Raw genomic sequence first — 26,090 nt, 5'->3', positions numbered from 1 at the left:
GTGCAGAAAAAGTTCACATAGCAGGCCTGAGGCCACCATCCTTAGGAAGTCCTGATTGCAAGATGGGCCCTTGGCTGATGTCTTAGGCTGGGTTCTCTGGAGAAGCAAAACCAGTAAAATGTATACATTTCTATATAGAGAGATTTATATCAAGGAAATGGCTCATGCAGTTGTAGAGGCTAGAAAGTCCCAAGTCTGCAGGTCAGGCTGTGGAGCCTTCTGATTCATGTAGCCACAGGGGCTGGCGAACCCAAGATTGGCAGGTCAGAAAGCAGGGCTTTTGGTCACAGGCTGTGAAGACCAACGATTCCCAAGATCAGTAGGCAAGACTGCAGGTAAGCTGCTAGCTCAAGTCCAAAGAACTGGAGGCCAGACAAACAGGAGCCAGCTGTAAGATCCAGAGCGAGCAAAAGCTGGTGAGCCTTGCCAGAAAGTCCACTTATGTTTGATGTAGGCCACACCCCTAAGGAAACTCCCTTTCAACTGATTGGCTACTCACAGCAGATCCCATCATAGAAGTGATCATATTATTTCAAATCTCATCGTGGAAGTGATCACAGCATCATACGACTGCAAAACTACATTATAACTACCAAACCTCTAATTGTAGGTACAATTCTTCGGATTTTCTTTTCCTGTCTTAAAATTACTTCAATGCCTTAGGCTTTTTAAACTTAACTTGGTAGTAAGAAAAAGGTCATGGCAGGGGTGGTGTGGTGAGGTTTCAGGAATTGTCCTGTTCTGTTGTTGGACCATGGCCAAGTTGGCCGCTAGATGTGTGCTTCTCATTGAAAGAAAACGAATACAAGTCAGAAAGGATTGATAAAAAGTGAGAAAGTAACTGGGCAATACTATTCCAGCCATTATTCTATTGACTTGTGTCCCCCCAAAGTAAGTGTTGTAAATCCTAACCCCTAGACATGTGTATGTAATCCCATTCAGAACAGGATTTCCTTTGTTATGTTAATGAGGCCATATTAATGTAGGGTATGTCTTAAACCAAATGCCTTTGAGATATAAAAGGAGCAGATTAGACACGGAAGCAAGCAGCAGATGGAGGAAGATAGGTGCTACACCATGCGAAGATCACCAAGGAATCTAGGAGCAGAAGCTAAAAAGAGACAAAGGCCTTCTCTCAGAGCCAAATGAGAGAGAAAACCTTCCCCTAGAGCTTGCACCCTGAATTCAGACTTCTAGCCTCCTAAACTGAAAAAATTAATTTCTGTTTGTTAAAACAATCCCTTGTGGTATTTCTGTTAAGGCAGCACTGGGAAACAAAGACACTGTATTTTACATATCAGCGTGTTCTTCTATGTTGCTAAATTGGTTGTAAGTGGATTTTTCAGAAGGAGTTTATTGTTTAAAGAAATCCTAGCATGAGTTGGTTCCTAATTTATCCTGGGGGTGGGACCAGCCTAGCTGGGGAAGTAGTGTGAGCCTTGGCATTGAGTATTCTAACTGAATGAGACATACTTGTGGTGTTGCAGTCACGAGTGTGCTACTTACAAGCGATAGAAACACCACATGTTAGCTTAAGCAAAATAAATGAGGATGTATTACAGAACATAACTGGCTGGATCCATGGGCTCAGATGATGTCAGAATTTTGTTTCTCTCCTTTCCTCCTTTCTTCTGTGTCAGCTTCATTTTCAGGCCAGCTCTCCCATGCGGTGGCCTTGAATTTTCCCAGAAGGGTCCTTAGCCCTTATCCTTTCAGGAAGAGAAAAAACCTTTTTCTGTCCCACCATTTATCTCAGGCTCTGAAAAAGGATTCTGATTGTCCCATCACCATGTCCAGGGGATGGGAAGCTCTCAGCACTCTGGTCACATGTCTTTCAATGGAGGAAGCAGAATGAACAAAATGTCTAGCATATGTATGTATGTGGATCCCAGGAAAAGGCTGCACAGCATCCACAGAGTTGAGTGCTGAGGGTCCCCTTTGAGTGGTGGTAGATAATGGACGTCTCTGAGGACCATCTCTGAGTATGGAAAACAAATATATGGACTTATTTTTCCTAGCACAAAGCAATAACTGGACTAGTGACTTTATCTGGGCCAGGGACTGGGAGTACGATAGTGAATAGGACACTAACCCTACTTCCAAAGAATGGACGTGGTGTGAAGGATGTAGTGTGTGGTGGGTAGGGAGTCTTCATTTATATGTGTTTTGCAAGCTTTCTTTTTAATTAAATCTTTGACAGAACCCTAACTCTTAAGAGAGATGAGAAGGAACCTGCTCTGTTTGAAATGAGATCGGGTGGTATGGGTGGTATGGCCCTTAAAGGCTTAAACCTACAAGGCCTAAGGAACTCATGTTGAATAACCTGACGTAGATGGGCCAACAGCAGAGTTTGGAAACGTTTAATTTACTGTCCTTTTACCTAGTTATGAGTTATTCATCAGTGTTGAAAGGAAATAAAGCTCATCCTTTCAGGGAAGAATTATTGTCATAGGGCCAAGAAAAACCATGACTTCTTATTTTCTTTTGGGGCATCAACGCTGATTCATCTCTGACTTATAACTTAATATCACTGGGAAATTGTCCTGGTTCATGTAAAACACCAACAATGCAGCTCTCCATCTATAAAATCCTATTAGCACTCAGTCCAGGCTATTTGTATCAGAGTAAGCAGCTGCACTGTGGGTTTTTGGCCTAGTGATATCATGGGGTATCTATAATTTCACATTTGAGGGTTTTTCCATATTTGCTCTTGTGACTGATTCTCCAGGCCTCCCTTGTGAAGTTGCATTGGTTGGTCGATGGATCTGATAACTCTTTTCCTTGCTGTTGTATCCTCCTCACTTTAGATAGCTCACAAGTCAAATGCAAATTTAGAAACCAGACTTAAGGGTTCTTTGCTTTAGTCTTGTTTCTACCTCTGTGTAGGTTATAAAGAAATGGAAGCCATCAATACTTAATTGACACATAATAGACCTGAGCACCCCCACATATATTAGTCAATATAAGCTGTCAAACAAAGTGAGCCATGCTTATTGAATAAAAAAAATTTTTTTTTCAATTGAATAGGTTACCTTATTCTATAAATCTTATTTGATTTATACTTTTTCAGTGAGAAGAATGCTAAGGTTATACAATTAACTGCCTGAGATTTGATGGCATCCTTTAAAAAAGTAAGCAGGTAGGTTCTCAACCCCTAACATAGGAGACTACACAGCCAAGTGGAGACCTGATCCTTTTGTCCACTGCAAAATATGTTCTCTGACCTTTGTTACTACCCAATGAATGCCCAGGAGAGTTATATCATTGAAAATACTGCACTGTTCCTCTTCTTAATTCTCGCTTAAGCATCTACTCCAACTAGGAAAAAAAAAAAAAAAAAGGTTTTGTTGCAAACAGAAAAAGTTACTATCATGTGGAATTGAATTTTGGGAAATTCCTCACTCTTTATTTTAATTTTTTTGTCTGTGTGTTAACCAAAAGGTCAGCAGTTCAAATCCACCAGCTGCTCCTTGGAAACCCTATGGGGCAGTTCTACTCTGCCCTATAGGGTTGCTATGAGTTGGAATCAACTTGGTGGCAATGAGTTTGGTTTTTTGGTTTATATTGTCAAACAGTGAATCTTTGGTTATTTAACTGGAGAGTCTAAAATGCCCGCAACTTAAATCTCCATCAGCACAAGGCCATTGTGGCCAAACCCACTTGAAGTCTATTATGGCAAGCAGCTGTATAATAACTGAGGCACAGTGGCCATATTAAAAGGCTTCTTTCCTTAGTTGTGGTATGTGAACCTCTGTCCCTTCCTTGGAAATACATGCAGATACTTAAACAGTCAAAAAACCAAAGCACACAGAAGGATATGCAATGGAATAAAAGTATACTTCCAACCTTGCACCCCAGTCCCTTTTCTGAGGTAATCACCACAGTTTTATCTGCATGTTGTTGTTGTTAGGTGCCATCGAATCGATCCAACTCATAGTGACCCTATGTACAACAGAACGAAACACTGCCGGGTCCTGCCTCATCCTCACAATCGCTGTTATGTTTAAGCCCATTGTTGCAGCCGCTGTGTCAATCCATCTTGTTGAGGGTCTTCCTCTTTTTCACTGACTCTCTGCTTTACTAAGCATGATTTCTTTCTCCAGGAACTAATCCTTCCTGATAACTTGTCCCAGTATGTGAAACATAGTCTCGCCATCTTTGCTTCTAAGGAGCATTCTGACTGTACTTCTTCCAAGACAGATTTGTTCGTTCTTTTGGCAGTCCATGGTATGTTCGATATTCTTCACCAACACCACAATTCAAAGGCATCAATTCTTCTGTCTTCCTTATTCATTGTCCAGCTTTCGCATGCATATGAGAAAATTGAAAACACCAGGGCTTGGGTCAGGCGCACCTTAGTCTTCAAGGTGACATCCTTGCTTTTCAACACTTTAGAAAGGTCTCTTGCAGCAGAAAACCTCTTTGAAGTGTTATCTGCATATGTATGTGTTTTGTTTATTCGTGTATGTGTTTATTTCTGTACACACATACACACACACACACACATGAGCTTTAGTAATCACTCTACTAATTCCCTTGCTTTTTTCACTTACTATATTTTGCCACATTACCAGCATATCTTTTTCAAGAGCTTAACAATACTTTTTAGTTTGGATGCACTGTAATTTATTAAATCACTCCCTTATTGATGGATGCCTGAGCTGTTGATATTTTGCTGTTATAATTCTATAATAAGCACTCTTGTATCTTTCTGCACCGGTGTCAGTGCAAATATATAATACTTTTCTTGAAGGAAAACTGCTGGGTTCAAAGAACGTGGATCTCGTATTTTGACAAATACTTCCAAGCTGCTTTTCAAAAAGGTTGTCCCACTGACATTGAATGAAAGGCCTTGTTTCCTCAGACCATCATCAGCACTCAGCATTTAAAAAATCTTTTAGTTTTGCCATTCTAGTAGGTGAAGGTGGAATTGATTTCCGTTTTCTTTCCTTTATTCACTTTTGCGGTATTCTTATGTTTACTGCTGTTTTAAATTCTTTTCCTGAAATTGCCTGTTCACATTCTTTCTTTAGTTATATTTTAGGCCTTTTAAAAATTAATTTATAAGTATTCTTTTCAAAAACTGAAGTATTATAGGCATACGGAAGAATGCATGGATCGTAATTGTACAGCTGGGTGAATTTTCACAAAGTAAACCCATCCGCGTAACCACCACTTACACTCACTTATCTTCTTGAACCAGAGATGCCCTTCTCATCCTCCCTCAATCACTAATCCCTGTCCCAAAAGTAACCACTATCGTGAATTCTACCACCGTAGATTGCTTTTTCCGTTTGTGAACTTTATATAGAACCATACATAGATTATCTTTTCAATGAATGCTTTTGGGTTTGCCTTTCCGCCTTAATGTTATTCGTTGAGAATCATACATGCATTGTGGGTAGATGTAGTTCATTTATTGTCATTGTTGTATCACGCGAATATACCACCAATTCATTTTTCCCCTCTACTGTTGATGAGTGTTTGGATTTTTTCCAGTTTTGACCATTATGGATAATGCTGTTATGAACATTCTTGTATCTTTTAGTATCCATACGTATGCATTTTGGCTGGGTATAGATTTAGGAGTAGAATGCTGGGTCGTAGAGTATGATCAGCTTTTTCAGACACTGACGGTCCGTTTTCTCAAGTAATTGTACCAATTTACACTTCCACCAGCAGTTTTTGAGTGTTCCAGTTGTAGCACTCATTTGAAATTGTCAGTCCTTTTAGACATTCTGTGGGTGTGTAATGGTATCTCTTTGTGTTTTTAATTTTAATTCCCTGGTTACTAATGATGTCGAGCACACTTTCAAATACGTGTTGGTCATTTGTGTACCTTCTTTCATGACCAAAAACCAAATCAAACCCATTGCCATCGAGTCAATTCCGACTCTTAAGGACCCTGTAAGACAGAGTAAAACTGCCCCAAATGGTTGCCAAGGAGCGGCTGGCGGATGTGAACTGCCAACCTTTTGGTTAGCAGCCGATCTCTTAACCACTGCACCACCCGGCTCCCCTTCTTTCAGGGACTTTTTTAAAGTCTTTTGTCCATTTTCTTATTTGGTTATTTTTCTCTTATTGATTTGTTGGAGTTCTTTACATACTCTGGATACAAATTACCTGGTAGTTTTACATATTTAAATATCTTTATCCACTCTGTGGCTTGCTGATTTGCTCTTCTTTGGGGACCTTTTAATGTAGTTCAACTTACTGATCTTTTCCTTGATAATGAATGCTTTCATGTTCTGTTTCAAAAATCTTTTCCTTCTTCCAAGATTATGAAGATACTCTTTTATATTATGTTTCAGATATCCCCTATGTTATTTTTTACCTAACACATTTATATCTATAGTTCATCTAGGATTGTGTGTGTGTGTATGGTGTGAAATAGGGTCAAAATTCAGTCATTTCATATGGATACCCAATTGGCCCAGCACCTTTTGTTGAAAAGATTTTTTTTTTTTCTCCTGTACTTCAGAGGTACCTTTGTTATAAATCAAATGACTGTATGCTCTTGTATCTCCTTTCCCCCCCTCCATGGTCTTTTTGTTGATCCTAGTGCCAATACCGTTTTGTCTTAATGATATTAGCTTTGTAATAAATCTTAATATCGGGTAGTGACTCTGATCGTTTTTTGTTGTTGTTCTGGACTGTCTTGGCTATCCTTGACTCTTCAGTTTCCACATAAACTTTAGAATCATCTTATCAATTCTCTCTCAAGAAAACCTGCTAGAATTTTGATTGTCAATAATGAGTCTCGCAGTCCATGAATACGGTATATCCCTTCATATATTTAGTCTTCTTTAATTTCTCTCAATAATGGTTTATTGTTTTCCTAGGTAGAGGTCTTGCACATTTTTCATTAGTTTATTCCTAAGTATTTAATTTTTATGGTGTTGTAATTAGTGTCTCTTTAGAATCGTTTTCTTATACTTTGTAACTAATGTAAAAATATAGCTGACATTCGTGTTACTGATTTAGTGTCCACTGGTCTTGCTGAAATCACTTCTTAATTTTCTTCTTTTCCCTGATTCTCTTTGCCAGTGTGCCGGTAATATACTGTTCTAATACTTTTGTTTTTATGGTAAACCAAGGTGCGAAAGAAGCAGCATACAGCTTTAATTTGAGTATCTTTTCTCAGGGCACTTTACACCATATCTCAGTAGTCTGCCTTGGGGCACACATTCCTGCCTTGTGAGCAAGAGAAGATTGGATGACCAACAGTGAAACCTTACTCTTCTCCTTGGCAATGTCATCAGTTTTCCAACTGCCTGATTCTTGTGCCTGTGGCTGTCTGAGCAATTACTTCTTGGGTTTTACCTCCCTTGCTTCTCTGGTATGTAGAATGAGGACAGGGTGCTGCAGCTCACCCCCAAACTTGCTATTCCATGTCAGTGGTAACTGTTTAGGCTCTTGGTGACTGTGCCATTTAATTGTGAAAAATTCTGAGCACTACATAAGGTTTGATTGAGATATGTATCAGCTCTCAGCATCTTCTTTAAGTATAGTCTAAATTTTTTTTTTAATTTTAATGTATTTTGTAAATATTATTTATAATTTGGCATTTGGCATTGTCCATTTCCTGGTTTCTTTGATGATTGTGTTCTATTTTTAGTTTTTCATTCTTTTTACTTTGGTGGGCTTTATAGAGGAGAGTGCTGGGGAAGCAGAAGAAAGGCCTTTATTCCACTACATTTAACTTTTTTCTTGAATGATAATGTTAGCAGCCTACTAATGGCTTTTGATTCAGCTCAAATGAACAAATATTTATTCAACACCAGTTCTTTAAGCCAAGTCTTTGAAGCCTTATTCTGTGTATCTCTCATCCTCACAATGTGTCCTATTCTTTAAAATGTTTATTTGGTAGCTCTTTAAACCAAAGAGGTAGTATGATGGTCAGAGGGACAGGCCAAGGGCCATCTTATTGCTGTTAGATGCTTCAAGTTGATTTTCTACTCATAGCAACCCCATATGACAGTGTAGAACTGCCCCATAGGGTTTTCTAGGTTGTAATCCTTATGGGAGAAGATTGCCAGGTCTTTCTTTTGTGGAGCTACTCGGTAAATTTGAACTGCCAACCTTTCAGTTAACAGCTGAGTGCTTAACTATTGTACCACCAGGGCTCCAGGGCTCTCTTAGTGCCCTGGCGATGATGACCTTGAGTGAGAATATCCATGTCATTGCTACTTCTAGTTGCCCATAGCATTACCTTTTTCTTCTGGCGTGGATTAATCATTGCATGTTAAATAAAGACCAGACATTATTATGGAGGTTTAGAAATTCCTCAAGTCCTGTTCAGTTTAGTTCAATAAGCATTCATTGACTATGCTGTGACTGTGTACTGGTGCTTTTATAGGCCATGGAGATACATCAATATGATGTAACCCCTGACTTTAGGATTTTATAATCTGGTTGGTAGGAGGACATAAAGATCATTTCTGTGTGGCAAAAGTTAAGGGCAGTGGGGACAGGAAGGTTTGGGTGCCAGAAAAGGGGCACTGAGCCAAGTTAGATATGAGAGACTGAGAACAAAGTTTTACTTAGAAACAAGTTTCAAATTCCCAGCAACACACAGGTACTCAGAACAAAAGGCTACAGAAAACAAATGGAAAGTTTCTGTTCTATAAATCTTTTCCCTACTTCTGTTTATCTCTCCAATAAAAGCTCCATTTATTAGGTTAATTTAGCAGTGTTCGGTGATTAAGGAATAGTTCAGGCTTTAAAGAAGCCCTGGTGGCACAGCAGTTAAAACAGTCAGCTGCTAACTGAAAGATCAGTGGTTCAAACCCACCAGCTGCTCCGTGGGAAAGATGTGGTGATCTGCTTCTGTAAAGATTTATAACATTGGGAACCCTATGGGTCGGTTCTACTCTGTCCTATAGGGTTACTTTGAGTCGGAATCAATGCAACAGGTTTGTTTTTAGGTCAGGCTTTAAAGGGTGTGTCTCCTCAGATTATTGGGCATGTAACTACTGTATCCCCTTTTCGGGACAGCATATGGCATGTGGTGATGCTAGAGATGCTCAATAAGTGTTTGTTTATTGAACGAAGGTATGATCCAAGAGCTCATGCTGCTACTGTTGGTCTGGAGAGGGTGGGTTGCAGGAAGGGGCAGAGTGCAGTCAGAGGATGCCTGGCCAGGCTTGGGAGGAACTTAGACTTGGGAAGCAGCAGACTACTTACTCACTTGATAGCTGTGCTAATAATCTGCGTGCAAATGGATCTTTCATTGAAAAGTGGCCCAAATCAATTGCCCTCAAGTGAACGCTAACTCGTGGCGGCCCCACGAATGTCAGAGTAGAACTGTACTCCCTAGGGTTTTCAATGGCTGATTTTTCAAAGGTAGATTGCCAGGCCTTTCTTCCAAGGCACCTCTGGGTGAACTAGAACCTCCAACCTTTCGGTTAGCAGCTGAGCATGTTAATCATTTGCACCACCCAGGGACTCCTAAAGTGGCCCAGGACACTATCAAATGACACTCCCTGCCCCCACAGCAGAAGCTCAAGGGCAGTTTTTTCTAACCTCTTCAAGCCTAGTCTTTTTATTATTATTATTTATTTAAAATGTTTTTTATTCACTTATATGGTAAATATTGTCTTCTACTGAAAAACAGTGACATTTGTCTTTCAATCTGTCAAGCTTAGCCAAAAAATTAATATGTCCCTTTTCTCTATTGTGTAGTGACATGATACAGGATGTAAGAAAAGTCAATTCTACATTACTAAATAATTACACACATTTATAGAATCTTGGAGAAATGATTAAAATTACAGATGAGCATTAAGTGTGGGCACATAGACATCCCTTGTAAGACAATGGGTTTAACAAAAGGTGTGTTTGCACTGGTATCTGGCACTGATACAGAAATACTCAATTCCAAATCCTCCAGCTCCCGGAGAAGGCCTTTCTCTTTTTTAATTTTCTCCAGCTGATTTTTTTCTAGTTGTTTTCCAGTTGCTGCTTGTTCTTTCAGTCGTTTAATTGCTTTCGGTTTCCTCTTTAGGTTCTTGACCTTTTTGTCTATCTCAAGGTCTCCAGAAGCTGATCGTGAGGCAGTATTTCATGGTGTGCTCTGTGGGGCAGAAAAAAAAAAAAAAAAAGAAGGAGGTGCCAAATCTGGACTCTTGTTACTTCTTGCTTCCTGTTTTGCAGCTTTCTTAGCTTTATGTTTTCGTTGATTTTTAAGGGCTGTTTTTGATAATGGCTTATCACTTCCAGATTGTGGTTTCCTATTCTGAGGTGGTTCCTCCTCATGCAGTTTAGAATCGATGACTGTTTTTTCTTCAAGCTGGGAATTTATAAGCTGTTACAACTTTAGATTCCTCTCTAGGTACCTCACTTGGAACTGCTGAGTAAGTTACTGTTTTTGCTGGAAATATCCCATCTAGAAATGGCTGCCAAGAAACCTGCGTATTTCTGCATTTGATGGCATGTCATACTTGTGTAAGACAGAGCCAGTGTAATGCCAAATCTTGAACCCATTCTTTTTTTTTTGTACTTTAGATGAAGGTTTACAGAACAAACTAGTTTCTCATCAAATCATTAGTACACACATTGTTCTATGACATTGGTTAACAACCCCACGACATGTCAGCACTCTCTCTTCTCAACCTTGGGTTCCCTATTACTAGCTTTCCTGTTTCCTCCCGGCTTCCAGTCCCTGCCCCAGGGCAGGTGTACCCTTTTAGTCTCGTTTTGTTCCATGGGCCTATTCAATCTTTGGCTGTAGGGTGAAATCAGGAGTGACCTCGTTACTGAGCTAAAAGGTTGTCCGGGGGCCATACTCTCAGGGTTTCTCCAGTCTCTGTCAGGCCAGCAAGTCTGGTCTTTCTTTTTGAGTTAGAATTTTGTTCTACTTTTTCTCCAGCTCTGTCCGGGACCCTCTATTGTGATCCCTGTCAGAGCAGTCAGTGGTGGTAGCTGGGCACCATCTACTTGTACTGGACTCAGCCTGGTGGAGGCCGTAGTAGATATGGTTCATTAGTCCTTTGGACTAATCTTTCCCTTACGTCTTTAGTTTTCTTCATTCTTCCTTGCTTCCGAAGGGGTGAGACCAGTGGAGTATCCTAGGTGGTCGCTCACAGTTCAAGCGTACTCTTGCTGTGGGTTACACAGATTATTATGGGTACGGTTTGGGGGACTGACTGTATAGTATCTGACCATGTCTTGATCTGTGAAAGAGAGAGAGAGAATCCCAGGATCATTCCTGTGGTTTTGGCAAGGGTTAGCCTGCCCTTGGAGTCCCTGGGTGGTACAAACAGTTAATGCACAAGGTCACTAACCAGAAGGTTAGAGGTTCAAGTCCACCCAGAAGTGCCTTGAAAGAAAGGCCTGGTGATCTATTTCCAAAAAATCAGCCATTGAAAACCCTGTGGAGCACAGTTCTACTCTGAGCACATCAGGTCTGCATGAGAAATAGCCCACCTGGGACTAATTAATGACTCCCAAGGTTGTCTGGAAGACAAAGAGCTCAAAGAATGGTACCGGCTTTGAGACCCTGGTTTATGCACAGTTCTTTGTAATTCACTGAGAGCTACACATTATAGTAGCAAATGTTGGATGGTACTGTTCACGCAGCAACATGTACGTTTACTTAGCAGGCATTTTGCTGTGAATTACAGATAGGAAGCTGAATTACTGTTCTGTTCCTCAAGCTGCTCAGGGGTTAGATCAGGGTCCCATTCTCAAAGCCTGCTGGGTCAGCTAGATGCCCTCAAGGGCCAGACAGACCTTGGAAGTGAGGCCAACTGGCTCTGATGCTGTAGCGCTGGCACCACGAGGCCCCCATAGATGCAGGAGGAAGGGCCAGCCAGGGAAGGGCATAGCAGATTGTCAGAGTTTTTCTAGAGGAGCCAGAAATTCAGGGTTTTGTTTATGCACTTATTTTTTTAATCTTAAGTCTCCTGATTTAAAAACGTTAGAAGCCAATTCTGAGGCAGCAACCCTTTGCAAATTCTAGTCTAGGCTGGCAAAAAAAAAAAAAAAAAAACGTAATCACTGTGCTGCTGTTGAAGACAGGCACTTTAATGGCCTAAGTCGGCAGTGGAGGCGTTGTTTGTTTTCCAGACTGCTTTTCCCCTTCGCCTTTGGTAGTGACTGCATTCAACATCCTGTTACTGATTTTTTAATGCTTCATAGTCTTGTGTCTGAGTGGGAGAGTTTCTGTGAAGTGAGTTAGAGCATATATTAATCAATTTTGACCTCTCTTAATTCCACTTCTGCTGCTGCCCAGGTCCCTGAAAGCACTAGAAGCTCCAGCAGAAGCGTGGATGTCGGAAAGATAGGTTCTCAAGTTGGATCAACTACTTGGCTGTTGGCGACTTGGTTGCCAGGCGTCTGAGTGTTAGAGGCAGTCTAATTAAAGTGGGATTGATTTATTAACGGAGCTTTGCTGGTCACATAATTTAGCAACTTGGAGGTGTTATGGAGCCTGGGGTATTGCTAAAGAGTGCTAAGGCTCAAGATAATTATTGCCTGAGTTGGAGAGAATGACAGATGGTACCTCATTGTTGCTATAAATCGAGCATGCAATTGAAATGGCATTCTTTGTTTGACGTTGTTGAGGGGATCTCTACATTGATCACCTTGCTGGCATCCTCACCTCTCTGCACATTTCCGAGGCGCTTTGTCTGAGCCTTCCACCAGCCGCCCTGCAAGCCTGCTTATTCAGCTGCGTGATTTGCATTTGGCCTTGCTCTAACAATGGGTTGCCTGGGTCTTGTCCATTGTCCAGCTGTCTTTCTGTTTGAATTTGAGTTTCCAGCTGATGGGCTTTCTGGCCTGGTGGGAGTGTGACTTAGCTAAAGAAGGTCTGGTCTTTAACCAGACCTGGATAAATATTTATTTAAGACTTCTGTTGTGTGGGTGCTTCTGGGAGTGTAGCTGGCATGACCCCCTTGACATGTGAATGAAAGTGGAGTGCAGGACAAGCAAAAACCTGGGAGGCAGGAGGCCCCTCAGACTGGGAGTGACATTTTGCTTGTGTTCCGCAAACTGGCTTGTCTGACCCTCCGACCTCCCATGAACTCTCTGGGGCCTTAGCTCCCCATGCTTGTACGTGATTTGGTCTAGGAAGATGGATTTCAGAAACTTAGAAGTAATAAAGACATGTGTGGTAGTGGGCCTTTCTGTTAGCCACAAGCATTTGTGAGCTCACAGTGTGGCCTGCTCCTAAATGTGCATCATAAATCTCGCTTCTGCTCTTCTCTTTTAGCCCTGTTAAAAATGAAACAGAGTTTCTGTGGAATAAAAGAAGAGTTTTATTTAGATTCAAAGATTTGCAAATCAGGAAGCGCCAGAATTAAAGTTCAAAATGGTATTCCAAAACGTACGTCCTTTATATTCAGATTTGCAGAACTTTGTACAAGGTTGGAAAGAGTACAGGGGTACATTTGATTGGTTGACGTTCAGTGTGCTCTCGTATGACTATTTATCAAGAATTTCTACTGGCTGAGGTACTCAAACTTAGCCTCAGTTTCCTGCGTTCCAGAGCTGGTTCTCGCAACAATCTGAGTGGACCACCTCAGAACGTTAGAGAACAAGTTATCTTGGTCAAGCGTGTGGTCATGGGTCACGTACTCCAAAAAGCAGAAGCAGGGGCCATTTTAGTCATGTCAAGTGCCTCAGTTTTAGAGTGCTCTTTCACAGATCTTTGATTGTATTTTCATGGTTGGATAACTTTTTTTTTTTCCCACGTAAAATTAATTCCTTTTTCTGATTTCAGTGGTTACATAGGTCTTTGTAGAAACTATGGAAAATTCAATAAAGTAGAAAGGAAAGAAATCCACTCAAACATTCCTACCTCCCAAAGATTAACCACAATTATCATTTGGGGGAATTTTTTTCCTGTTGTTTTTGAGGCTTTTTTAAAAAACATTGTTGTACTGTAAAGTTAGTCATATTACATATATCATCTTGTATCCTGCCCTTTTTCTACCAATTTTTTTTTGCTTAAAACAATAAGGACGTTTATTATCTCACATAGCTCTCCTCCTGCTCCCTTTTGCTTCAGATAAAATGGTCTTAAACTTGCCAGGCTCTTTTGCCTCAGGGTCTTTGCACTGACTCTTCCCACCATCTGGAATGTTCTTCCTCTAGGTAATTTCATGGTTTATTCCCTCACCTCCAAGTCTTGGTTCAAATGTCACTTTCTTAATGAAGCTTCTTCTGATATCCCCATTCAGTTTTCATCTGCACCGGTCGGAACTCCCAATCCCCCTGACCCAACCTTGTCCTTTCCTATGGAACCTGGCACCCATGGCACCCAACATACCATCTGTATGTTTATTATTGTTGTCATTATTCTACCTAGTATGCTAATGTAAGCACTAACCAACAGTGCTGTTTGTAAACATTCTTAAATGACTCTTGTTGTTGTGTGCCCTAGAGTTGATTCTGACTCATAGTGACTGTCTTAGTCATCTAGTGCTGCTGTAACAGAAATACCACAAGTAGATGGCTTTAACAAAGAAAAGTTTATTTCCTCACAGTAAAGTAGGCTAAAAGTCCAAATTCAGGGCATCAGCTCCAGGGGAAGGTTTTCTCTCTCTGTTGGCCTCCTTATCAATCTTTAATCTTCCCCCGAGACAAGAAGCTTCTTCATGCAGGGACCCCGGTTCCAAAGGGCGGCTCTGCTCTTGGCACTGCTTTCTTGGTTGTATGAAGTCCCCCACTCTCTGTTTGCTTTCCTTTCCTTTCGTCTCTTGTAAGATGGCATGAAAGGTGGTACAGGCCACACCCCAGGGAAACTCCCTTTACTTTGGATCAGGGGTGTGACCTTAGTAAGGGTGTTACAATCTCACCCAAATCCTCTTTGACATAAAATTACAATCACAAAATGGAGGACAATCACACAATACTGGGAATCATGGCCCAACCAAATTGATACACATTTTGGGGGGGCACAATTCAACCCATGACGGTGACCCTATAGCACAAAGCAGGACTGCCCCACAGGGTTTCCTAGGCTGTAATTTTTACGGAAGCAGATTGCCAGATCTTTTCTCCCATGGAGTGCCTGGTGGGTTCCAAGCACCAGCCTTTTGGTTAGCAGCTGAGGCCTTAGCCATTGTGCCACCAGGGCTCCTTTTTAAATGGCTACGTATGGCCTATTCTTTGAAAGGAAGCTTACTTTAATCATCGCCCTACTACCAGACATTTAGATTGTATCCAGTGTTTTGCTGTGATAAATCACATGACCCTTTTGTGAACCTTTGGGTGTCTAAAAAGTTTTTTCCATTTCTTAAAATTAGAAGAAATTCTTCACTGTAATATTACTGGGGCAAGTTATATGGCATTAAGATGCATTGGCTGCAAGTGATACAGACTCAGCTCAAACCGGATTAAGGAAATTAGTGGTTCACACACGGGGGCAGTGGTGGGTCAGTGGCAGAATTCTCCCCTTCCATTTGGGAGACCTGGGTTTGATTCTCAGCTAGTGTACCTTGTGCATAGCCACCACCCGTCTGTCGGTGGAGGCTTGCGTGTTGCTAGGATGCTGAACAGGTTTCAGCAGAGCTTCCAGACCATGACAGACTAGGCAGAAAGGCCTGGTGATCTACTTGAGAAAATCAGCCTGTGAAAACCCAGTGGATCATGATGGCCCATTCTTCAGCCGATCACGGGGCTGGCACAGGATCGGGCAGCATTTTGTTCCATTGTGCGGGTTCACCATGAATCGAGGGCCCATTCTTCAACCGATCACGGGGATGGCCCAGGATCGGGCAGCATTTTGTTCCATTGTGCGGGTTCACCATGAATCGAGGGCCCACTTGATGGCAGCGAACAACCACAATATTGGCTTACATATTTGAAAAGGAGAGGGGTAGATTTCAGGCAGGGTTGGTTCTAGAGATTTAGTCAATGTCAACAAGAGTCTGACCTGTCTGTCTTGTCTTTAATATCTGCTTTCCTGTGTGCAGCTTCATTCTGAGGCAGCCTTTACCCAATTTAGGGCAGAGTTGCTACCTGCAGTACCAGGTTGTCATCCTATCAGCTCGTCAATATCCTCTTAGAAAGATACCCCCTTCCCAGTGTTTTCAGCAAAAAAATCTGGTGCAGATTCTCATTGGCTCAAATTAAATTGTGCCCATCTTTGAGTTGTTAACTTTGGCCATGGAATGACTAGGGGTAATGCCATCCCATCTAAATTACATAGTCTGAAGGTAGGGAAGGTATATGTCCCTTGGAGGAGAGCTCACAAACAACAGAGCTTCATTTTGCACATGAACATTTTAAAAGCTCTGTGTCTTCCTTAGGAGTCCCTGCATGATGCAAATAGCATACTTAGCTACTAACTGAAAGGTTGGTGGTTTGAACCCACCCAGAGGTACTTGGAAGAAAGGCCTGGCTATCTTTTTCTGAAAAACCAGCCACTGAAAGCTCTATGGAGCACAGTTCTACTCTGACACACATGCGGTCATCATGAGTTGGAACTGTCACGACGGCATGTGGTTTGGTTTTGGTTTTTGGTATCTTAGTTAAAAAAGAAACGGAAGGTGGGAAAAGAGAGAGGATCCAAGTTGCGTTCTAGATGTGCATTTTTGGGTGTGTAAGTCCAGTCTACAGCTGCTAACCAAGAGGTCGGCAGTTCAAATCCACCAGGTGCTCCTTGGAACTCTATGGGGCAGTTCTACTCTGTCCTACAGGGTCGCTATGAGTCAGAATCGACTCGATGGTGGTGTTTTTTTTTTTTTTTTAAGTCCAGTCTAATCAAATGGCGATCCATTTCCACTCACCAAGGTGGAGTAAGAGGTGGGAAGCAGAGGCCACAACTCTGTGTGGAATGGGATAAGGCTCCCGGTAGCCTTTAATTGCATGCCTTGTCGGCTCCCCGAGTGCATATTAAAATGACAACAGGTTCTACATGCGAGGAGCAGACACTCTTGAACATTTCCTTGAGGAATTCTAGTAACAGTTCTATCCAGACAAATTTGGAGGCTGCTGATGGTCAGTGAGCACTCCACTCCAGGTCAGCTGTGGTTTGTAAAACAGGCTGATGGCTCAGTGGCTTCATTACCTTCCGCTTGGTGGCCTCTGCCTTGACCCAGGAACAGCTTCCTAGGAGAGTTTTGCCCTAGTCACCTGACTGCCTGTCTCTTTGTGGACGTGGCTAGTTTGCAGCATAACTGTGTGAGGTCAAAGGGCCCTTCTCTGTTGTTCACTGTTGAATACAGCACCTGAATTAAAGACACTGCTGGACTTCTGTTGGACCTGTAGTGGCTTTTTGGAAACCCTGGTGGCATAGTGGTCAAGAGCTAGGGCTGCTAACCAGAAGGCCGACAGTTTGAATCCACCAGGCACTTCTTGGAAACCCTGTAGGGCAGTTCTACCCTGTACTGTAGGGTCACTATGAGTTGGAATTGACTCGATGGCAATGGGTTTGTTTTTTTTTTGGTTTGTAGTGGCTTCTAGCCACACTCAACTAAGTGTACGTGGGATTCAAGAGGCTCCTGCCTCATCATCTCTGCCCTGGGTGGTTTGTTCTGGCCCAGGCCTGCCTTTCTTCAAGTGAAACTCATTTTCACTGTGAAGGATGTTGGCCATGTCTTGATGAAAACTTCGCAGATTGCTTTATCTTTCTGTGGGGCAGGGACCACCAAAACCAATTTGATCCTTTCTCTTGAGTTTGTTGTTATCCCAGAATTAGGATGTGTTGTGATGAGTTATGGGCCAAAGAAATTAAGTTGTTACCTGACACTCCAGAAATTCCTAAAAGGCCTGCTGACCTTCCATTTGGGTCCTGGGCTAATGACTGTTGTTAGCTGCCGTCAAGTTGGCCCCCCACTTGTAGTGACCCCAGGACTATTGTGATCTATAGACTTTTCATTGGGTTACTTTCAGAAGTATATTGGCTTTGTTCCTAGTTTGTCTTAGTCTGGAAGTTCCGCCGAAACCTGTTCAGCATTATCTCTTTCGTGATCCCAAGGTACGTATAGCGACCACCTACATTTTCCAGCTCTGGGGTTTATTGGAAAGCTGCTTTCCCCCTTATAGTGCGTGCTGCTGCAAGGCGTGGACCTTATAACTGTTTGAAACAGAAGAAACAGGCGTATCCTGCAAATTGCCTTTTTTTATAGGGTATTGCATGAGGTGGTGCTGCATCAGTGTTTTCAGTATGAAGAATATGGATTTTGATAAAAAGTTTTTGGTACACATATGTACCACTGGACTCTGGGAGGGGGTAGAATTTTTGGTGCACAGATGAACCTCTGGACTCTGAGGACAGGATTGGTGGGATGAGGTAAGAAAAAATCCATAGTACCTGCCAAAAGTTCAAACATGCTCAATGATTCGGTATGCATTCCATTAATGAAAACATATGGTATCAACAAAAAATTCAAAGCAAACAATAATTGGATATTGAAAGGGTTATAACAACACACAAGCCTTCAGTGACAGACAAGCGGTGGCTGTGCATGAGATACACTGGCCAGGTTTCAGACCAGCGTCTCCCACAGGGAAGGCGCGGCTTCTGCAAGTGAACCCCCACTGCCCTCATGCTATTGACTATTTGCTGTTATTTAGTAGCAAGAACGAGGAGTTGCCCATGAAGGGAAGCTGCTGGAGCCAAAGCAGTGTGTAGGGCCCTTCAGTGTACCTCAATTCCCCACGCAATTTTTGGCATTTTCCTCTTTCCATCTCACCAAGGAAATTAGATGGAGCCAATTTATAAGTAAATGGTACATGTTAATCCTCCCTTCTGTTAAGCACTCTGGGTTAGCCTGGAGCGCTCTTGGTTTCATTTCCCTTGGTGCATGGGGAATGGAACGATATTAATATTCCACTTGTCTTCTAGGTTACCTCATCCATTTGGCGAGCTTAACTCACTCACACAGACAGAACTTTCTAGTATAATTCTGAGAGTGTTGAAATCATGACGCTTGGCTCTGATTGAGTCAGGGAAACTCCACCATTCGGTGGCTGTGTTCTGTGGTTGCTTCCAGAGTCTCTGAAACAAAATTCCTTGTGTTTCTCAGTGTAATGAAATGAGCCAGCCACCTTGAAATCTGTAACCCACTCTGTCAATGCCTGTGATTATCGGATAACTCAGACTAAATCATTATAACCTGAAACAAACCAAACCTGTTGCTGTCAAGTTGATTCCAACTCATATTGACCATATAAGACAGAATAGAACTGCCCTATAAGGTTTCCAAGGAGCACCTGGTAGATCAAACTGCAGACCTTTTGGTTAGCAGCCGTACCTTTTAACCACTACGCCATTAGGGTTTCCTTGTAGCACATACTCAAGGAGAATAACTGAGCTGCCCTTTGAAACCTACTGTTCAGCTCTTTTACTTCATTTCTTCTGTTCACTTTTGCTACTCGACGTTCCAAGAGCAAGTTTTAGAGTCTCTTCTGACACCCATTTTGGTCTTTTCTTTCTTTCCTGTCTTTTTAATGACCTCTTGCTTTCTTCATGTATGATGTCCTTGATGTCATTCCATGACTCATCTGGTCTTCAGTCATCAATGGTTCAATGCATCAAATCTACTCTTGAGATGGTCTCTAAATTCAGGTGGGATATACTCAAGGTTGTATTTTGGCTCTCGTTGACTTCTAATTTTCTTCAGTTTCAACTTGAACTTGCATATGAGCAACTGATGATCTGTTCCAGAGTCAGCCCCTGGCCTTGTTCTGACTAATGATATTGAGCTTTTCTATCATCTCTTTCCACAGGTATAGTTGATTTGATTCCTATGTTTTCCATCTGGCAAGGTCCATGTGTGTAGTTGCTGTTTATGTTGGTGAAAAAAGGTATTTGCAATGAAGAAGTCGTTGGTCTTGCAAAATTCTATCATGTGATCTCTGGCATTGTTTCTGTCACCAAGGTCATATTTTCCAACTACTGATCCTTTTTCTTTGTTTCCAGCTATCGCATTCCAATCACCAGTAATTATCAATGCATACTGATTACATGTTTGATCAATTTCAGACTGCAGAAGTTGGTAAAAATCTTCAGTTCTTCATCTTTGGCCTTAGTGGTTGGTGCGTAAATTCGAATAATAGTTGTATTAACTGGTCTTCTGTGTGCAGGCTTAGTATTTTATAGGGCATCTCAGTGCTCAGGGCAATCCTGTGAGGGGTTAGATGCCATTTTCGCACATGTCAACATGGCCCATGAGTTGATGTTCTTTGGGAAGGTCCTGATGCCTTGTCCCACCACCATGCCCGTGGTGCCTGAAAGCCTCTCTCCTTTTTCCCTTCTCTGTAGACCAGTTAAGAGCAACAACAGTTCAAGTCAAACACTGAGTGGCACAAATGGTTTGCATTTGACTACTAACCTAAAAGTTAGTGGTTCAAATGCACCCAGTGGTGCCATGGAAAAAAGGCCTGACGATCTGTTTCCATAAAGATTACAGCCCAAGAAAGCCCTATGGAACAGTCTTACTCTTTAGTACATGGGATTGTCATGAGTTGAAATCAACTCAAAGGCAGCAGTTTGGATTTTTTTGTATTCTCCCTCACACAACCTGAGGACTGGAATGTAGCTGAGTTTCAGAAAGGGTGTGGCAACACGAGGAAGCAAGTGGTTATCTCTTGCCCCAGTGCTGTGTTTGCCTACACTTGTCTTTCTGTCCCAATAGCAAATGGTGGCCAACCCCAGCTCCAGTGTTTACAAATTTCAGTTCAAGAAACATAAGTTGACCAACTAGACTTTCTCTCAGTGTCAATTCCTCATTCACAGAAAATGAAAGATGTTTGGTCCATATTGAGTTGTGTGACCCCCTGGTCTAATCCACTCGCTGCTGGGAACGGGGGCAGGAACACAAACATAGCTGTCATGAGCTCTTCCTGGAGTGTGTATAGGGCAGAGAGTACGTCTGAGAGAAGGGAAGTTGTGGTGAGCTGAATGGAAATCCAAATATGTATCAACCTCAGTGCCTTACCCCCATGCTTCTCTCAGTCCATGAGTGGGCAGTTGCAACATGTGAACAAAAAGCAGCCAGTGCCTGGGAACAACCCATTTCAAAGCTCTGCCCACCCTTAGGGGAGGGTTTCATTCCTTGTTGGAGGGTAGATGTATGATTGTTAAATTTGGTTTTATTTGGAGATATGCCTTTATTAAGTCAAATTGGTAACAGTCTTTGAGGCTGAATATTGCTTAGGCACAGAACAGACTAGAGAATTAGACAAAAGTGCTACTCAACGGACTTGGCCTCCAAAAAGGTAGATACATTTTTTAGTATAAAAAACCATTGCTGTCGAGTCTATTCGGGCTCATAGCAACCCTATAGGACAGAGTAGAACTGCCCCGTAGGGTTTCCAAGGAGTGGCTGGTGGATTTGAACTGCCAACCTTTTGCTACCAGGGCTCCTTTTTGAATATAGGTAATAATATTTTAAATTATAATTGTGACATCTACATTTTTGGACATCTATTATTTAATCTGGGGCAGTGGTGGTTCAGCGGTAGAATTTTCACCTTCCCTGCAGAGGACCCAAGTTTGATTCCCAGCCAATGCACCTCAAGCACAGCCACCATCTGTCTGTCACAGGAGGCTGTGTGTTCCTGTGATGCTGAACAGGTTTCAGTGGAATTTCCAGACTTAGATGGATTAGGAAAAAAGGCCTGGCGATCCATTTCTGAAAAACAGCCACAGAAAACCCTGTAGGTCGTAATGGTCCTATCAGCAACTGATCATGAGGCTGGTACAGGACCAGGCAGTATTTCTTTCTGTTGTGCATCAGATTGCCATGAGTTGGGGCTGAACTGATGACAGCTGACAACACCAACATTACTTAACCTAAGATTATTTGTTATTGTTTTTCTAAACAGCATCATTGAGGTTTACATTTGATTTGAAGCTCTGGGAGGCAAGAGATTTTATTCAGCTATGTTAGCAATGGCATGTGCAGGTAGATACCAATGCTAATTATACTATTATCAGAACAGTTTTGATGGTTGCTGTTTCACTTTGAAAGCTGAGTGTAGTTCCCAGTTCTCTATTCCCAGGTACTAAATTCTCAAAGTCAGAGAAGTCATTTGATTGACAACTGCTCAAGCATTTTCATTCTGAATTTGGCCTCCTGGTGATTCAGAACCCAGGGGAAAGGAAGTTGTTGCAGGTGGAGACTGGAAATCTTTTCAGTTCACGCTTCATTTTTTTTTTTTTTTAATTCTCAGATTTTACATGTACAGTGAATTTTTAATTTTATTCCCTTGGAGCTTGGCACTGATATTTATAAGGCTGTATCAAGTATATTAATATACTCACAAATGAGAGAAAATATCCTTGAGGTCTTAAAATATTCTGAATAATATTTTCTTTCTTTTTAGCTGTCTCCGTTATGAGGTACAGCGCCTCTTCTTTCGGGTTTGCAGTAAGTAACCTGAAATGTACTTTTGTGAAGTTTCGCTCGTTTTTCCTGAGCCCACTGGTCTCACCCTGGGCCCTCAAATAAGAGGTTGATTAGCATAGGAGAGCTTAGCATAACGAACACACTCTTTACTACTTCCTACTTTAATAGAAACCAACTGCGTTGAGACTGTGTATTCTCAAGCACAGATTAATGGAACCACATCTTCCTACATCTGGTTGCCAGGATGTTTGAGAGGTTTTAGCCCTTTTATCCTCTCAAGTTGTAGGCTTGAAAATGAGCACAAGCTGGAGTAAAGCATTGTGCTGGTGGAGGCAGAGGTATTGGGAGTTAAGACTGAGGCCGCTCAGGCTGAGATATGTCAGGTTACCCAGGTAGGGGTAACCCGGTAGGAACTGCTTAGAGGAAGCAGGTCTCGCAAGCTGTTTTGCAGGTTAGGTATGCTGAAGATTGGGTAGGGTTTCCTATGCCTCCTTCAAGAGAGTGCTTGTAATTTTCCAAATGAAAATGCATTGTGGTGCAATGGCTCATAAAGAGGGCTCCTTGAGACATCCCTCCTGTGTAGTTTTAGGATTTACTGTAACTGAGGGTGTGTCTTCCTGTCTCCACTCCACTTCCTCCCTTTGTTATGGAAACTTAAAGAACTTAATGTTTTAGGTGTGTTGTGGATTCTTTTCAGAATCTTCTGAAGATGTGGACTTTTAGGAAAGTGCATAACACACACACACACACACTTCCTTCTGCCTTCCCTACTTCTCTCCAACTTTCTCCTCTCTCACTCACACAAACAGAAGCATTGAATTTTGTGTACAACTTCAAAGTGTTGACCAACTTCCAGGAGCCCCTGGATGACCCTCACCCCCACCTCTAGATCCCAGATATAGTAATCCTGTTAAGAGCCAGATACACTGAATCCTTCCCACCTTGAATATTTTGTTTGGGATGTGCAGGAAAATGCTGGAGTAATTTTGCCTGCTATGGGGAAATCAATTCTATGTGTTTTAGAACAGTGTAACCCCCACATTTCTAGAGTGCTGGGAGCCAGGGGCCCTGGAGCAGAGCCTCCGCAAGGAAGAGTGTAGCTTCTCAGGTGGGAGCCATGTGAGGAGGGCCCAGTGCTGCCACCAGACAAGCATGCTCATGCCTGGGCTCCACGTTCCCCAGGCCCCTCTGTGAGGGTAATGAGTGACCTGCGTTGTTAGGATGGGTAACCTCTTTGCCCTGAAGTGTGTTCTGATGGCTTAGGTGTTCCAAGTCCCAGCCCCATTGCTCTGTGTCTTCAAAGTCATGCCCTGTTAACTCTGGAAAACCACTAATGCCATGTCTCCTTCTCCTAGTTTGATGCCATCCTTGACGTCCTGTCATCGGCGATTGTCCTGTGGCGTTACAGCAATGCAGCTGCCGTGCACTCTGCCCACAGGGAATACATGTAAGTGTTTTTTTTTTTTTTTAACCTTTTTCTAGACTGCAGAACCCTAGCAAGTGAGGTCCACGGCAGCTTCAGTCCTAGTGATGAGAAGGAGGTCCCAAAGTTGTCTTGGAGAGTGGCTGGAACAATATCAGCCATGTGATGGGCATCTCCTGGGATGGTCAGAGAGGCGGGGTGTACTTTCAGAATACTCCCTCTTCTCTGCCCTTGAGTATTTTTTTCTCATTCATTGGTCCATCCATCCTCTGCCTCATTCTGTTTTTGAAATCTTTGTTCCCCTGAATTTTCATGCTCTTTTCTTTCCTTCTAAGTAAGTTACAGAAGGCCCGCCTCCCCTTCATCCAAGGGGTTGTAGTTCTGTAAACTGGCTAAGCCTGGGAATTGATTGAGGGGCCATGGCTGTCTCTTCTGGAGCTTCAAGTTAGACTGCTGTTCACTTGACCTAGAATTCTTCTGCTTGTATAGATCAAGTAAATATTTAGCAGATTTCCCATCTGTTTCACTCCTAGGAACACCGTGAGTAAGTAGCCAATGCCATAAATCCATACGAGTCAGGCTATTCTGATTACTGCTTTGACTCTGCTGTCTATTATGGTAACCATGCCCACCTTGTCTTTGTTGATTGAGTGCTGCCACTTGGCCCCTACCAACCATGGGGTCCAATCAGCCCCATTGTAGTTAGGTGTCTTCATTCAGTTAAGGCAGTTCCCACTGTCAAACCTGACTTTCATGAAATAACAATCACAGCAGTCTTCAAGGTTGCTGGCGTTCCCTTTTCAAATTTGCTCCTCACTGTTGTGGTGAAGGTGTGTCCTCTGGGCACATCTGGTGGGTCTAACCTGATAAATTCATTCTAGCATGCCAATTTCCCTAAGCCTTTGGATACTTTATACTCCCATATACCCAGGCAGGTCTGGGACTTCAACTTAATTTAGTGTAGGCCACTGCGTAATCCATGCTTCAGTGAACCAACCAAATAAACTGTTAGATCCTTTCCTAACCTCTTGAGCTGAAACATTAGAGAAGACACCTTGGGGGCATTCTGAATTATTCTTCTCATCTTCCATTCCTTTCTGTATTAGAGGGTATTACTTACTGAGTCTCTACATCCTACGGGTGATGATTTGTCTTTAAGGGATTTCTGTTTATAACCATAAAGCATTCGTCTTTTCCAACTTCCATCTCTTTATGCCATTTATAGCCTCCAGGGTAATAAGAGCTCAGGTTCTAGGGTTGGATTTTTTTGGATTCGTAGCTCAGCTCCACCACTTGCTAGCTCTTTGACCATGGGAATGCTGCCCACTGCTCTTTACCTCAGTTTCCTCCTTAGGAAAAAAAGGAAGACAGCAATATCTCCTTCACAGGGTTATTGTGATGGTTATATGAGTTAATACACATACAGGTAGTCCCCACCTTACGACAGCGTTCCATTCCGATGACTCTGTCATAAGTCAGTTCTGATATAAGTTGACTTTTTTTTTTTTAGTTTTCATTATTATTGCCTTTTATTATCAGTATCTTTAGAAATCTGACTTTTGTCTTTGGGGGTTGGAAACATTACATATGAACTTACAGACATATTTTAATACAGACATACATAAATACACAAATCATAAAAATTTACTCCAACAATGAAGAAGAGTTGGACAATGCTGGCATTTTGTCAGTTACAGTAATAACTCCACTTGTAGAAGTTTCTGGATCATCTGGATTGTCTCCGTGAATGTGGATGGTGTTTCTAGTCAGAAAATTAGTGATAGTTGTCTGTATGGTCCTTTTTTTTTTTTTTTTCCTTCGTCTATTTTGCAGTAATATCTCACTGCTTCCCAAATCTGCCTATCGACTTTAGCAAAGCAATCGGTATTTGGGTCCATGTTTTCAAGGAACGGAAGCCCCTGATTTACTTTAGAAAAAGCTTCAGCAAATCTTTTCATTGTAAATCATAACATTGAACAACTGTGAGTGAACTTCTGAGAATGATAACATCAGCAGATTACGCACTGCAACATTGTATGTAGCACATATTACTAATGATAAAAAAAAATGATAAGATGTACAAAAAGCAGACGGTTTTAAGTGCGGTTTGTTGTAACTTGAATACATCATAAGTCGGGGACTGCCTGTATCGTAACTTTGAACCGTGTTTGCCATGTACTTCAACACACCTTAGCAGTCGTTAATTTTAAGGGAGCTCCCCTAGGACAGAACCACCACTGGTCATCTGGGCTGGAGCTTTATCCCAGCTCTGCAGCTTTTGGACGATTAAATATGAGCAAATGCCTTCTTGGTGCGATTTGCATTGGTACCCAGACAGAAGGTAATCTTGATGAGGATGT

The 26,090-nt window shown here is 42.1% G+C and overlaps 1 protein-coding gene and 1 pseudogene across 1 annotated transcript in view; one reads left to right on the top strand and one right to left on the bottom strand.

Annotated features, from left to right (window-relative positions):
- TMEM163 (transmembrane protein 163) overlaps positions 1–26,090 on the top strand; it is a 265,888-nt gene that overhangs the window by 138,209 nt on the left and 101,589 nt on the right. Inside the window, exons 3-4 of the mRNA XM_049889215.1 lie at positions 22,285–22,328; positions 23,663–23,754. Of these exons, the coding sequence (XP_049745172.1) occupies positions 22,285–22,328; positions 23,663–23,754 (136 nt within the window). The remainder of the gene's footprint in view (positions 1–22,284; positions 22,329–23,662; positions 23,755–26,090) is intronic.
- Positions 9,743–11,791, bottom strand: LOC126077879 (eukaryotic translation initiation factor 2A-like; annotated as a pseudogene).

Source organism: Elephas maximus, chromosome 6 (genome assembly GCF_024166365.1).
Source record: "Elephas maximus indicus isolate mEleMax1 chromosome 6, mEleMax1 primary haplotype, whole genome shotgun sequence".
NCBI lineage: Eukaryota > Metazoa > Chordata > Mammalia > Proboscidea > Elephantidae > Elephas > Elephas maximus.
This window is presented reverse-complemented; position numbering and strand designations above follow the sequence as displayed.